The 16,672-nt window shown below is 40.5% G+C and overlaps 1 protein-coding gene across 4 annotated transcripts in view; it reads right to left on the bottom strand.

The window, feature by feature from the left end:
• Positions 1–16,672, bottom strand: part of LOC139149935 (cyclic AMP-dependent transcription factor ATF-3-like) — a 35,974-nt gene continuing 19,302 nt past the window's right edge. For 2 of the 4 annotated variants that reach the window (XM_070721998.1, XM_070721997.1), the window contains exons 2-4: positions 7,097–7,384; positions 3,442–3,549; positions 1–2,003 (exon numbers count right to left, since the gene is read on the bottom strand). In XM_070721998.1, the coding sequence (XP_070578099.1) occupies positions 1,842–2,003; positions 3,442–3,549; positions 7,097–7,375 (549 nt within the window). In that variant the 5' untranslated portion in view covers positions 7,376–7,384 and the 3' untranslated portion in view covers positions 1–1,841. Of the gene's footprint in view, positions 2,004–3,441; positions 3,550–7,096; positions 7,385–7,565; positions 8,061–16,145; positions 16,445–16,672 lie in introns of those variants that run through there. The other 2 variants (XM_070721996.1, XM_070721999.1) reach the window with 2 other exon arrangements.

The following is a 16,672-nucleotide window of genomic DNA, read 5'->3' as shown; positions in this document are numbered from 1 at the left end:
TCATAGTTTCTTCCATATAACTTTATTTAGAAAAATACAAATATTGACAACTATGGTAAAACTCTAAGTAACACACACGATGTGATAAAAAGAAGTTGCTTTCGCCTACAAGTTGAAAGACAGTAACATTTTTGCAGTTAAGCAAGAAACTAACTAAGGTAGTATGAGCATCACCCATGGCGGTTGTGGTAGTGATGATAATGATGATGATAATGATCATGAGATTTGTTCTGTTTCATAAATAACTCTACAGCAGAATGCTTCAGCTTGCTGCCACGTCAGCAATAAAAGTAATTTATGATTAAGTCCCCCGGCATACTAACAGCCAATTCCTCTCCAAACTTGATGGAATTGACTTTTAAGGTTAGGAAACGTGAGGTCAATTATACGGACCCGTCCCATTGAAATGACCGACCAAACTGGAGTCGACACGTCAATGGAGAATAGTGTTGTATTATACACCTTCAGTAGAAATGGTGTCTGATCGATTGTAAATCCTATGGCGACGCGACACTTGATCTGTCTGCTTGACGCACAATTCAACGATTGTGGTGTCTTTTGTGAACTTCTGCCATGAAACCCGTTGCAAAGAATATTTCAAAGACACGTGTATGGGAAATCTGACCACGAGCCGAGCTTCCACCTCTGCTTTGTTACGCTTGGGTCACAGCCGTGTCATGTCATCAAATATGGATTGAATTGTGAAGAACTGCCTCTCAATGGCGCTGTCCTGGCATCCCGGAGCTGGAAATTTCTTCCTTGATTCGTCTCATTTACTGTAAATATTATTTGAAAGATAGTCTTTCGGTAATGTGACCAAAAAGAATGTCATCTGTTCAGCCTTCTTGTAGTTTTCAGTTTTATACGTGATCTGGGGCAGGTCTGCATGATATTATAATACCCGAACATTAAAATAGAAAGCGTTACCGCCAAATATTTGAACTTTGTTTCGTGTGATCACAAGTGTGTTCCTTTTCTTTCTCTGGATCGCACTTACATTCCTTACTCTCTCCGAAAACCGCGAGGGATTTTGTACTGTCAGAGTGACTAATCGGAAGGCTGACTGCGACACCACATCGCCGGCAAATTGCAATGTAAAGAGACAGAGATGAAAACTATCTCTCGTATAGTCTCAAGATGCCATGATGCCATCTCTGGCCTTAAGTAGCATACGTCATTCGACCCCTGAATGTTTCATGAACACTGATTTTACACTTCTATACATTTCTTCTCCTTCCTAAATCCTTGCATTTTCTGTCGCCAATAATATGTACATTTTTAGTCAAAATGTAAATACACTCAACACATTCAAAATCCGAAGAAATCATGTTTGTTTGGCTCTATAAGCAGTTGAGTAACATTTTAGGACTATCATACATCGGAACACAATACCGATACTAACTTTCATTGACTGTGACACCTGGAGGGGTCAACAGCAATTACCCGAAATTTGCCTGAGTTAGAAAAAAATACAATGAGAGTAAAACTGACGATAATCTGTAAGATCTGTACTCGATGCTTCAGATGAAATCTTCTGAACAAAAACACGCCACCAGAAGAAACGCATGTGCTGTCGTTATGTAAATGTCCTTTAAGCGGTTTCCTAATATTGCGACGCTATATGAATTCGGACCTCTTATTGGTCGAGTCTTTCCACCGGCACCTGCTAAAGCTAACCAATCAGATGAGCACAGAAGCGATGATGAAGCTTGTTCTGTCATTTTGATTCTGATTATACACAGTTAATGAAGGTTTTTCCAAGCTGATGCGAAATCTAGCAATCTTCTCCTTGTTATCGAAAAGTTCCGTCGTAAAATTGTTCCCATCGGACGAATGTCTCGTCAACAGTCTCTGCTACATTGAGGTGTACACGCAACATTGTTCGTTCTGGTACACTGAATCAGATGGGCATCCAGCAGGAACGTTAGTTCTTCTTTTTCTCTTTGTAACTTTTCCACTTGATCCAATAGAAATTCCTTCTGCACCTCAAGTTTATGCGTTTCCTGATGGGAGGGAAATCAGCAAAAAAAAATATTGCTTGACCTTTCAGATAATTTCAAGTCTACATTCATTGATCTGTGTAACAAAGCTGATCATAAACAATTAAAATATATACAAGGTGTGAATTTTTGTTTTCGCCTAACGTACACTGACTCCCCTGTTTAAAATCAAATTAACACAAAATTCGATGGCGACATATATCTCTCGTGTGTTTGCATTGAGTATTATATGCATTTATGTAAATTTTTAGTAGTAAAAATTGTAACAACGTTGTCCGGCAAAACCAGTGACCTGTTCGTCCGTATGGCGGCCTAGTTTCGAACGGCACGACGCAATAATAACGACAGCGATAACGGTACGGGTCGTGTTATGCGACACATCACACATGAGTTTTAAAGTTCCGATAACACTGATATAAAGTCACTGATAACCAGATGTAAGGGAGAATTAAAATGGTTAATGATGCTACGGTGGCAAAAATTTGGATCACTCGCATGATTAATTATGATTCATCCTCGCTGGGTGACAATTTCTGTTACGTGATCAAGGGTTTGCCCCTCATGGTCAGAAAATTTCTACACGTACTTTCAGGACTCCCCCTTGATTGGCGGACTTCCCGAGGAACGCGCGGCTGACGGATTCCCAAGCGCCTGTGTAACTCAACAACAGTTCCGAGTAATCTAACCCTCACTTAACGCTCCCAGTTCAAGAAAATGTGGCTTGAACAAGTAAGACTAATAAACAAGACTAATTCAACGATTTTGCTGAAAAGAAAGCGCAGCGCTATTCTTTGAAAATCGATACGCTGAAACCGACCTTCAATAAATCTTGAAACGAAAGAACGAAGCGTTCGGCGATCTGCGCATGCGCAAGCTAGGAATTCCGCTGATTTCATTTCACAAACCGGCGGCTGCGTCCCGGTTTGGCTCAGCGTGTTACCGTAGTTCACGTTTGTCAGGTACCTTTCTTGTCAGGCAGCTAAAGTTAACGATTGCTGGAATGCGAAAAAAACGCGAGAGGCGGTTTGCGACCTTGAACCTGCATTAAATTTTAATCAGTTTTGCCGAACTGGTGCGATTTCCTCGAAGCTGAATTCCACGAAACAGACAATGAATGTGAGTACCATTGTTATCAGTGTGCGTTGTCGAACGTCGGTCGCACTGCGCGTGTCAAACGCTTCTAACCTTTTTCAACGGGCATAAAACACGCAACACTGCAGATGGAATTTTGATGTGACTTTAATTTAAGTTTTCCTCGCGATCTTCAAACACAACACCTTCAATTTACCGGTGTCAGCGTTACTATACTGAGCTTATCCGATGCGATATCAACCTTGTTAGCCATGGCTGTGACGTTACATTCACCGAGTTAAGTAGGTCGACCCAAAATGAGAGACACCCGTGCTGATTATTCTAAGTAGGCCTATATCTCAATATTTACCTTTTCTAACGTCAGCATGTGGTCTCTCTTTTTATTTCGACATTTCGTCGCAGCGAGTCTGTTTCTCTCTCTTCTCTCGTGTCTTTTCTGTTCTTCTTCAGGTGACAACTGTAAGTGAAAAAAAAAATAAATAAATAAGTAAAGATCTGAAACGTAATATATAAAACAATATGTGTATATACACATATGTACAAATATATCAATGTGAGTGAATATGTATTAATACATATATAAATATGCATACATTTATATGTACGCATACAGAATTGGTTTAAATTGTGATGCAGACGCGCTACACGTGGTGACCCACCTGTTCGTCCGGCTGTAGTTGATCAAAATTAGGTACTACGGTCATTTGTTGCTGAGAGTCCATTCTATTGTAGCTTCTCGCTCGCACTGCAGCGCTCGAATCTCTTAGCTTGAATATAATTGCCTGTTTTATAGCTCAAACTTGACAGTATTCCGAATCCGTGGGCTGAGTTACATATATAGAACACTCCAACGCATTCAGAGCAAGGCATTCCCCACGTCGACCAAATATAGAAAAGTCCGTCCCTATTGTGCGCAGGCGCTCTAACGCCACCGGAAGTTGCGTTCGTATGCATTTATATATTTTGTCCATTACCTGGAACCGCGGTTATTCCTCGCAAATGACTACAAATTGTTAAAGGTTCTGAGTAAAGCACACTACGCAAGGTGGGTTTGAGGTTTAGCTTGGAAAGTTTTTGACAGCAGAGAGCGCACTTCAAGCTCGGCGAGAACGCATGTCCACCCACCAAGTACCTGAGTGGAAATACTTGATGCCACCAACTTACACCTTGTTCTGGGATCTGTCCCACGCGATCAGCGTGATACTTAGTCACGTTTTGGATTTGGTTAACATTATTTAATGGTACCACTCAGTCATCGTTCTCAGTCGACACTGACCGAACTATTTCTATGCTGGAATTAGGGTAAATTGTTCGGTAAATTATTAGATCAACACATACGCGTCCGACGGGTGCGCTTGCTACATGTTTGAGGCCTCGGATGAAAACGAAAGTAAAATCTCCACAATTTCTTCCGTCCATGCATAGCAAAAGAAAGCAACACCAATAGTTGCGTCAGCACATAGTAATTGCATGTTTGAAAATAGAATTCATGTATTTACTTTGAAACAATGCATATTTGGAAATTAATGCGTTCCGTACCCAACCAGAAAGCAACGTAGTGAATGACAAAATATGAATGTCAAAACGTTGAACGATGAGATGGAAGCGAATGTGGTTTGATGATATTCCCGAAAAACATGTTGCCGCTGTTTTTGTTTCAGACACTATCAATTCGCTGAAAATTATATTTAAATAGTCGCTAGATAATTGGCTGTTTGGAAATGTACGTGCCATCAATATAATTAACAATTATGTATTATGACGTCAAATGTATTGGAGTACATTCGGTTTTAAGGTAGAACGCGCCTTGGAGACAGACATTCGGACTCTCGAACTTTTACAATTCTTTTCTGATCTACAACTTGTGGGCGCTCGTTTTAAAGCTGTTGGTGTAAGAAAAAAATTCACCATCTTAGTTTTTTTTTGAAAAATTTTATTTTCCTCCATAGAGTTAACACAGTGATGGCGGCCATTTTGAATTTCAAATATCGGTAAATTTTGGGTAATTCGTTTGTCTAGTATCAAAATTTGCACGGTGACGACGATTCTTATTTTTTATTTTGACATGAGAATGGCTTAAAGTTCTTTTGAAAAGTTTGAATTTAAGTCTTTCACTTTCGAGGCGCATACTATCTTAATGAAGAATGTATCTTAGGGACAGAGGATTTTGACTTCCTTTGTAGTCTCAACAGGGCTTATATGGACATATTAAACACCTATCCGGAAAATTAAGTTTTCATTGTCTTCATTTTGGGCAAAATCTAAAATTGTCGTTTTCCCCGTCGAAAGAATACACAGAATAGCAGTTGTCATGAATTTGATGTATCGGCAAATTCGGAATTCTAAGATGCAAACTTACGGGCGGATGGTTATTTATTATGAAACAGGAAATGATTAAATTTTCATCGTCACGAGCTAACATACTATAGCGAAAGTAGAACATGATTTTGAGATTTTGGCCCGGTCATTTTCGAATTTCTTTGTAAATTTTGTTCAGGGCGTTTTCTTCTTCCGAGCCGAATTTGAGCCGGCTCTGATGGTTCCGATACTGCTCCGAGTGCCGGGGACATTGAAAACAACATTAACGACCTCTGACACGTACTGCAAAACCCGCCATCATGATTTTTTACCCCAGTACAAAAAAACTAAACCTGAGTAAAGTGAAACCACACAGGTATTACCTTTGTTGATTCTACTACCGTCACGTAAGTTCTGTCGAAGGTGTCATTTGATGGTATAAAGTGAAAACATCACAAAACGCTTGGAAACTTTCCTTGCAGCTTGAGTACTGCGTTGATATACTGTTCATTCTGAATCGTGCGGTGCAGTGACCAATCAAAACGAAATAACACCAACCTCATGAACCAGGGCAGGCAGTACATACCCACACAGACGGCGTAATCTGATATGATTCGTTTCCCGGCCCTGGCCTAGTCCTCCCACGCACAGACATCGAGCTTCCGGGCGGTAGACGTGGCACGACATTCGTCCATCGTTCTTCTGCCGCCTTGTAAGTGAAATGCCGTGGCTTAAGCCGAGCATTGGCAGGTACTGAGGTAAATGTTACGACACGTGTTGTCACCTGATCGAAATTTGACTACGGATTTCCCCGAAGTTGCTTTACTTCAAAGAATTATCACCAGTTAAAGAAAACAAACCATTTATTTCATTGCTTTGCAGAATGGCAACCGCCAAATTAGTGTTGAAATGTGCTGACTTGAGTAGTTAATTTTGATATATTTTAAGCGCTTCAGAGAAATGGTCCGGTACCAATGCAAACTTGGCAAAGAAACGTTGTTTATTGAAGTTTATCCGGACTGGCAGCCTGTCTAACGGGCGACCATGATTAACTCTTTACATCGATAGGGAACACCATAACAATGTGAACGAAGTTCATTATTTTCTTGATTTCATTTAGAGTTTTGTTTGTTGGTCGGGATAAATTACGATCACGGATTACGTCAATGTAGTCCCTCGGTCACCTGGGTCAGTTGACCCTGTGGTTTACCGACAATGGAACGGCAGCGACCAGGGCTGCTGGCGTACCTTTTGGATAACACTGCACGTATGTAGTACCAGGGGCCACTTGAGCGGGAAAATTAGTACCGCTACCTGTCACTAATGTTCGGCTGCCATTTTTTTCATTGTTTTATGTGAACAGTAAAGGTAGTCTGTTGCATGCCGACATAATATGAAGTTCATATAAACATGCCAAATTAGTATGAAGCAGTTCTTCTAACGTCACAAAAAGGTTGTATGCCGACTTGCACTGACTCAATACCGTGCTATTCGAATCATTGTTCGGTTCAAAATTTGAATGCAACATTGCCAACTGCTATAGAGGGCATGCTATATACACCCTTCTTCGTTGAGAAGAGCTAGCTGGCTTAAGCACATACCCACCGCTGTAGGAATTGTGGTAGGCAACACTATGCGCGCCGCACGGAAACTTTCAAGCTATGGGCGTACACGAAGCGAAAGGAACGATGTGAATATTCGCCTACCTTTTCCCTCTTTGGTGCAGGCTGCTCCACCTTCAGCTCAGAAAGTCCCCTCGCAAGTCTCTTCGTTTGGATGGTGTATTTGATTTCTTCTTTGAGTACAGCCGTCAACGAAGTTTCTGATTTCTCGTTGGCTACACCGAGGACGGCGAGGTCGCCGTCCTGGTAAACCTGCTCTGTCTGGACACAGTCGGCGTCGCTGCCGCAAGCTTGCAGCAAAATCATGGCGGCACTAGGCCTCTCGTCTCCGCAATTCTCGCCGTCTGGTCTCGCTCTAGTCATGATGTTTTCCTGGGTTGAGAGATTTTAAAGAAATTGAACTTTTAAATCATACAGCCTAGTTAACGACAAAAAGAATAAACCAAACAAATCAAAACAACAAATCGACAGTCTGGAGGAAAGTTCAGTTATAAGTTTCTGTTTATGATCAACACTATATTTCATATGTTTATCTTGTAAGTCTAGAACTCACAGTTGAAGTAAAGTTGCCTCTTTGAGTAGGAAGTTGTACGTTGGCCGAGTGTTTCTTTACTGTTTAGTAGTGAACAGAGAAGTCACGATAGAAGAACCACTGAGTGTGTTTTACAAGTTTGCTGGGACCGGTCAGGGCAGTCGAGAAACTAGAATTGACTTCAACACTTCGATTCGCTTTGTGCCATTCGTAGGGTGCCATCTCCGCGTTTTATACATCCAGGCGAGTGCTTGGTCTTGAAATCGATGAGGTGTAGGGTAATTTTGGTCCGGGCTTAAATATGGAAAATCCCTCAGAATGATCATTCTAATCGCGTGTCCTGCCACGTTAGGAAAATCGACAACAGCGAATGGAGTACGAACATTTGTAAAATGGCGCGATATTTGTTCATTGCAACGACAAAAATGCCAATGCTAATGGAAAAAAATGACAAGTTGGGATATTTAACGCCATTGTCCCTCCCTTCCTCTGCGACTTCTTTGCCTGTAAGTTGATTTCTTGTCAGCCAATCGCATTGTACTCAGCTGCCTGTTTGACCAATCAAATGACAGTTTTACCCAGAAAGATGATGTCATCACCCTATTTTTATTCAGACGCATCGCCACCGTCCGTGGAAAAAATGACGAAAAAAGACCGATAAACGTAAAAAATGAAAGAAAGAAAACTTCATTCGTTCGCGAAAAACTCAGTTACCATGACAAACTTGACATGATGCATTCATTCGCCAATGTGTTTTAATAGTGTCGGGGGAGAGCCTTTGATCAAACGAGATTTGGAATTCGTTCGTCGATCGAAAGTCCAGCATATGTAATGGATAAATAAGTACGCCCGTGCAATACGGTGTTGATGTGTTTTACAGGTTGGTTAAGTACACGTACATTAATTTTTTTCCGAAATGGCTTAATGTCAGACTTATTTTAACAACAACATTCTTTCTATAGCCATGCCATATATACTCCGACATACAACACTTCAGCGAGAACATAATCGTAAAGGGCTAACTTTAATTACTCAAAATAATTTCGTTTTAATGCTTTTCGAAAGCCGAATGTATTATAGCTGATAAACTACAAAATGAAATTATGAAAGCTAGTGTGCGTTTTCGGTAACCTGGCCCACTTCCATGTTATAGAGCCAGCCCTAAAATTTGTCTTTTAATTTTAATATGAACAAACAAAGTGACAGAAACGTACATGTTTTATATGAAGGCGCCATCTTGATGGGTCCTTTTCAGTCAATTGTCGCTCGGAAGAAACTTAAGAACCCTTTCATTCAATAATTTTGATGTTTAACCATTCCCCCTGTTCTTACGTAGGTTTTAGGTATGTAACTTACAAGTTTGCAGAAAAAAACACAAGAAAGGAATAATTAATTAAAAATGAGAGTCAAGAATAGATTAGAGATATAAATCTTGACTGTTTACAACATATTAATAATTTCTCTTTGTAATATTCATCACTCATTACGAAGCAAAAAAGATAAGCTTGTGTCATTTTATACAGACTTTGTTACTCTCGTACGACTTCGTTGTGAAATTTTGCTTTCGCCCGGGCGAAATAATTTCCACGTAGTGTGGCGTTAGCTCACATCCCATCCCATTAACTTGCATGAAGAAATGCAAGAAAATACTTGTCGTATCATTGCCATTATCTTGGAACCGCATCATTTGACCCCATGATACTGGAAAAAAGTTTTCAAAAGTTGAAGCCGTTGTTAATTTGAAGTTTAAAAAAGATATTCTATTCTGTAAAACTCATGCAAGAAAGAAATATGCTGATTTAACTATTGTTCCGACATTTTCTTGAACGAAATGTGTGATTTTGTATTTTCCATATATGTCTTCATTCATCGGCCAGTCGCTTGTGCAAGGCATGATGATGATGATTTTGAAATGCGTGCTGAAGGGACTGGGTGACAGACAGAGTCAACGTACCTCCTGTTTCTCTGAAGGATGCAACTTGATTTGTCACCAGGCAATATTGACAACATAAAGCAAAAGCTAAGATTTATGTAAATCCGATGCCTTAAAAAGTGGCTGAAATTGCCAACTCTCACTCCCATCTGTAACATACACATTGTAAAGACAATGAAAACACTTTATTTTTTGGGGGGTGGGGGGTGTTAGGCCCCATTAATTATGATGATGCAGCCACTTTGCGTAGCGCGCCCGTAAAGATTCCGGAGAAATCAACATACATCCGAGTTCCGAATCATCTTAAAATAACAAACGCGATGAGACATTCTCCTCGATTTTAGTGAACACTATGACAAAAGCGAACGATCACTCACAGAATCCTAGAAAAATGTTAAAGTGTCATCTCATGGTGTCATCACAGGTGGCGCTCTGTTCTAGCCAAAAGAAGCCAGCATGCAGTTACGCGGCGGTATAACAATGTGAAAAGTATTTAAAGTAGCTGTGTACATCAGAGCTAAAAAGTAATCTCCAAGATGCTTGTCTAGTTATCTTATAATAATATTGAAATGTAGTGTTCTTTTTTGAAAAAGCAAAGTTTACGAAGACTTTTTTATTCACGATATGGACAGTAGGCGTACTTATGTCAGGGGGTTCCCCTTGTACAGGAAGACGCCCCCAAACGCCCGAGCAAAGTACACCTTCACCGAACAAAAGTACAATGGAACGAATTTCACAAAGAAATCGACTTTGCTTGGAATAAAGGAAATTCTGTGTCACGAACCATGCGAGCGGCGTAGTCAATGTGACTATGTTTCCTCATGCCTTATCTGTGACTATGTTGAAATACTCATGAGACTTTCAGGTAGTTTGATTGAATCAAATTTTAACTCTCCAATCTGTATACTCAGGTAATTCGCACCTCGAATATGAAAGACTTGAACTATCTTCAAGTAAACTTTCAACAGTTCTTTTTCAAAATAAAGAATAAAAATCAGGGATCATCGTGCAAATTTTAGTACTAGAGAAACTAAATACCCGATATTACCAATATTTGAAAATAAAAAAATGGCCGCCATCCCCGTGTTATCTCGGGGGGGGGGGATAAAATTACTGATTTTCATAAAACTAAGCCGGTTGAACTATTTATTTACTACCCGAGCTTCAAAATGAGCCCCTACAAGTGGAAGGCTAAGAGAATGTTGTAAAAGTTTGAGAGTCCGAATATACCTGTCCCCCAGGCGCATTCTACGTACCAGTGTCCCATGGATTGAAGCTAAATCTATTGGAGCTTCAAGATTCTTTTGAGTTGAGCTTCACATGAGCGACCAATACAATGACTATGGGGCAGGAAACGCTATTTCGGTGACGTCTACTTAGTCACACAGATCCGATCGATAAGAAAGGGAGCCACCGCGCGGTGACGACCATAAGAGGAATTCCAACGAGAGCCTTGAAGTGCAGTCTGGGTAAACCGAGACGAACAAGAACACGGTTCAACACCGCATCTATTCCATCTATTCGAAACTTTTTCCTTTGCTATTGTCAAAAAGTCCATTGTCTTTCCATGGCTAAAAACGCTTCAACACATGGTTAACTCCGGAAACACTGGATCTGCTCAGAAACATTAAGTATCATACGAAGACACTTGTCTGTGGGACTTACCCATTCTAACTCATAAAATTTAGTTTATCTTCATGGAGCTTTTGCTTTAAACATATAACAGTGTTTGATGACTATCTTACACTGGGTTAACTATTTATGACTGAATGTGAGTTTTGATTCACATGTAGTGATGAACATACCGCACACGCCAAAGTTACACGCGGCAGATTTCCGTTGGTTGTGTGGGTCACAGCGTAGTATTGTCGATCGGTGTGATTGAATTTTGCGACGTATTAACCGTTTACGATAACAACCGATAGCATTCCTGGCAATGTTTTGAGCCGGATGTCCTTCACTATATGTCTACATTAATGCTTGTTCATTTTTTCGGTTAAGTTGGTAGTCATTGATTACGCCAAGCGCTGGCACTCCCAGGATGGCTGGGTATCCATGGTTAAATTTCCGCTACCCTTTGCCGGGACCTTTTTTCAAAACGACGTCTTTTTCAGAAATACAGGAGAAAATCAAACCAAACCAAAACACATCCCTAATTTACAATGTCCAGGAGAGGGAGAGATAATATTTGAATAGAGTTACAGCTGTACCAATGCTGAATAGATCAATGAAATCGTTTTGTATTAACACATCAATGTAGTCCACTATTTTTGTCTTAACTAACTTTCGTGTAGTACATGTCTGGAGAAAGCTAATGATCTTTGGAAACAAAGTGTACTGATGACGTGTCACGTCAATATTTAAAACAATCTCATGTTTTTTTAAATTTAGCACTCCCATGCCTGTAAATCCTAGAACATGTTCTGAAAATAGGAGACTCTTTATTTTACCTTTTTGTCAGTTTTGAGAATCAGATAAGATATTATTTTCCTTCAACGGGCAAATACTTTGGAAAATGTTTATAATGATCATTTTCTTGTATGCACGGACCATTATGATGAATAAAACCACCTTAAGTTTCCCCTTTCCATGATTTTTGAAACACGCTTGATGCATGGATACCCCTTTCCCATGACAGCGCTAGCACCTGTTACTATCACCTGATTTCTCGTGAATTCTCCTGTTTCGATACGAAAGCTACTGAGTTCGACGTTGATCAAGGGCCGGTAACTTGAACTCTTGATACTTTTTTCATCAATTTTATTTTTAATCTCAAATAAAGCGTCATGCCCTATTCCTTAAAGCGCATTGCGATACACAGTGTTCAGCGTCTCAACACAGGCTGTACATTTGTAAACTACATTGTGCTGACAAGTGAATTCTGAATTCAAAAGTAAACAATAACAGTGCATTTTACACTTGTTGACGAGCTAAATATCGCGTATTTCACAATATTTTAGGGAGTACAAAAAGAACTTGCAGTTGACATAAATAAATACTGAAAAAACCTTAAAAAAGTTACACCCACTGGTCCTTTAAGAGAAAGATCATCTCCTGCAAAATAAACACTTGAGTGTCGATGGCTATACATGGATGACGCGCGCGCCCTCCAGCGGCTCAAATATGTTAACACCTGTACATGATATTATAGTGCAATCTCGAAACCGTCTATACCGGGATAAGCATTCAATTGTGGGAGCCGATCAGCTCATTGTCAAGGGAACAACAAATAATCGGGTCCCCAAACATTGGCACCATTCTGTGGCCTGAAAGACTTGCTATGTTACCCCCTCTCGGCAAGACCCTAGATGCTGACCTCAATTTTCCCGACAATTGCGTGACTCTAAATCCAATATTCTTTACGGCCGGCAGTGTAGCCGTCCTAATTTGGGACACACTTTCCATCGTGCATTACATTCTAGGGTTCATTGACCTGTGAGTGATTCAAGCAGGCTACTGTCACGGAAGCACACTGTCAACAGGTGGTGAGCCATAACGGAAAAGAGTATTAAAAACAAACAATGATAAAATTGACCAACAGTGGTTGCAAAGATCGTTTGTTTGTCCTAAAGGATCATCATCCTACTCCCCTAATTTGATCAATTTGGGTGAAGTCGAGCTGGTCGGCTTACTCATTACAAGAAGGTTATCAGGCTATCAAACATATACATACGCCAGTCACACGGAGTTGGCACTTCAGAGGGCACTGTGACCCGACAGTGTGTAAACGTGATGCCGCAATGAAGCGCGCCCTCTACCGCCAAAAGACGAAACCGATTTTGATATGCTGTAGCTATGGTAACTGACATTGATGAATAACTGGAAAGGCATCCGAGCTGTCTGACATACGACGAGCGTCAAGGCCAGTCTGAACCCAGATCACTTTTATATCGGTGAAAGTTTATTATTATAAATTATTGGTGACTCTCTCAGGAATCAGTTGCAGACCAACAAATCAGCCACGGACTCGTGACTGCGAAAATGTCTATCTCGTCTCATTGTGCTAATATTCTTGAACTATGGACCAGTTTTTTTCCCCGTTTGTGTTTGATTTTCTTTTGACAAGCCACGCCCCCAAATGACACAGACAGCATAATGCATGGAGAATATACGTGCAGAGCTAATTAGGGAATTATATATGCTTGTCTCTGTATAGTTTGCGAAAGCGGGCGGATGCAACCATGGCAACTAAACCATGCACAGGTTGCTAAGCGTCATCGTGATCTTCCATAACAACTTCAATGTCCCATTTCTACTCAGGTCTCAGGAATTTCACATAGTCATCATTACCAGGTGATACGCCCCTGCGTCGCGCAAACAGGATTTTGCTGAAATTTTCATGTATCCATGCATGACGGTGATAATTGTCGGTGAAATCAGCTTGATATATTTGTGCCAAATATCGACGATTTGGCACCAACCCAGCAGTTCTTAGCTGAACTGGTATCTTTCGACCCCGAACCGTTATAATCGTACGTTTAAGCCAGACGTAATTGGAAACACGCGAAAGAAAAATATTTTCAAAAGAGCATTGGGCAATCAATCACACTATTTTTCTGAGCTATTAAAGCTGTCATCATATCCTTTATTACTTTTGCATATGTTGCCAAAAATCAAATATCGGAGGAGTGTAATAAAGAGGCGAAAGGCACACTTGCTTCCAAAAAGGGAGCCATCAGGTATGTATAATGCGAAATAATATACTTGACGTGTTTTTTTTTTTCGCCGACTCTTTGATGTTTTTCAAAAAAAATTAAGAGTCGTTCAGTTTTATTTTATATGATTTCTGGGTTGCTCCCTAATTTTATTCGTCACTGCATCTATGGCATTTTATTGGCCTTTGTTACAATTTTTATTCCAGACAGGCCCCTTATTACAGCTCTGAAACATCTTTGGAGCAAAGAACGGCTTTCCAGTTCGAGAGGTTTGTATATTTTGTTTCCTCTGACGAATTTCGTGGAAATTTGAAGTAAACGATTCATAACTAAACTCAATATATAATTTGCCCAGTAACGGCGCACACGACGAGAAACATTATTCGGAACAGTGCCGGCGCGGTACTTTCTATTTCTAAAACATATTTCTCATTCAGTTACTCTGAGTTCAAATTGAGTTCGACTGGTTTGATAAAAAAATCAAATTATATGAGCAGAGACACGTGACAATAGAAAAAAAGGAATAAATTTATGGATCAACGAACATTGCCAACGTACTGTATTTCCCGCCTTCCAGGGGCCTTGAAAGTGTCCTCGAGTGATAACGAGGTCCTTCAGTTTGTTGTTTTTACATCCGTTCTGTCCTCTTGTATTTTCGCGATACATGTGTTTGATTATTTCAGCTCGTTAGGAGGCAACTTAGAGAACAATACAGATTATCGATCAATGAGACCTTCACAGCTTCCGCGAAAAAAAAACCGACAGAATTTCACACTGAAAAAAGGTCACTGTATACCTTCCATAATAATATTAGCTTTGAGATAGCTGTTTGACAGAAATACCTCTTATTTAATTTTCGAATATATTCAGGGCCGATGCGAGGTCAAGTTCAAAAGTCAGTAAGATCAGGATGTAAAGTCTCGTTTGGATGACTTTTTTGCGAACATCTTCTTTATATTCCACGGATATTACGAATATCGCATGGAAACTCGGGCGCCACGATACCCTGCCCCGGTCATCATTAAATAGCGGTGTAGTTTAGTTTTCAAGTATTAGTATTTGACCCACAACTGACTTGCGAACAGTTGAGATTCGTCACGGTCAGACCGGTGCAAACCTTCGGAAAAAAGTACACAGAGGTTATACCAATAAATGACGATGTCAGTAAAACATTTCAATCTAACCGCTAAAGGGCGTTGGTCTCAAATTCCGATGATTAACTATGTGTTGGCAAGTTAATCAGGCAAATGGCAGTGAAAATAATCAAATCCACGGTTGCGATATGAAATATTGCTGGGCCTTATTTTCTACCAGTTCAACATGAAAGAAAGTTTGAGCATTGTCATAGCTGTTTTGGTCAATTAGATAAAATACCCCTAATTGCTGTAGGCTTGCGAGGAGTGTCCTGCGGCAATCCAATGTATCGATTAACAATGATTTCATAGGTTATGAATTTCGCCGTGCCGTTCTCGCCCACCCCGGTTGGATGCATGCGCGCGCACACACAGGCCACGTTGGAAGTAATGATGCTGTCTTTACTCGGTTGGCTGCTTTTTTTTTCCAGACCCCGGGAATATTCATCAGATAAGGAGTGACCCGGGCAAGACAGATGCCGGAAGAGCCATTCGATCATCTCGAAAACATGTCTTAAGTTCAATCCGAAAATTTAGCGACCGCCTTCGACAAAAAAATAAAATGCTCATGAGGTCCAGAGGTCCGACAGTATATATTAATTAACGTTATGCAATATTGCTGAAATATTGCGTAACATTAGCAGTTAACATGGCTAACTCCGATAATAATCGAAAAAAGGCAAACTACTGGACTTAAATACTGTCTAAGTATTTTAGTTCGACATGAGTATGCGTGTACTGCGAAATACTTACGCAACCTTCGCCTCTGAGAAGGCGCTTGGCGCCATTTCAAAGGAAGACGTTTCGAGAACGTTGGCCGTATTTCACAATAGACGTAAACATACACCCGCCAAGAATTACGTCATGTCATAGTACCCACCTGGTTACTTATTTCACTTAAACACCTGTTAGCACGCTCACAAATGGATGATTGCAGAAAGTTGACCTCTTGAGTACACTCTCCTTCCATTCTATTCGTCAAAAGGGTGATTTTGACACTGCGTTCGGCCCAATTCGACGTCGGGGCAAAGGCATATGTCGGCGAAATCGATGCTGAAAGTTACAAACGTCAGCGCTTGTTTGTATACAATAGAAAGCGATGAATCACTTCGACCTACATCTAGTGCGCATGCGCATACGTCAACGTCTACCACGGTCGTTTGGAGCTCTTTTGACAAAATGCCCTTGCCCGCGATTTATATAGGGGGACCGTTCTAAATATAGACGATGACGTCATTGTAAGACGAGTCGATCAAACGTAAACTTAAAAGCAAATTTTGGAGTTATTTGTATGAAAAAAATTCAAGTGTCCATACCGGTTGGAACTGTAAGTTACTATGCCGACCAACAACATATCACGCGTGTTGCACAATCTACCGTTCTACGAACGACATGGGACGACAGCCA

This window comes from Ptychodera flava, chromosome 14 (assembly GCF_041260155.1).
Source record: "Ptychodera flava strain L36383 chromosome 14, AS_Pfla_20210202, whole genome shotgun sequence".
Lineage (NCBI taxonomy): Eukaryota > Metazoa > Hemichordata > Enteropneusta > Ptychoderidae > Ptychodera > Ptychodera flava.
The sequence above is the reverse complement of the archived record's forward strand: the minus strand, read 5'-3'. Positions and strand labels throughout refer to the sequence as shown.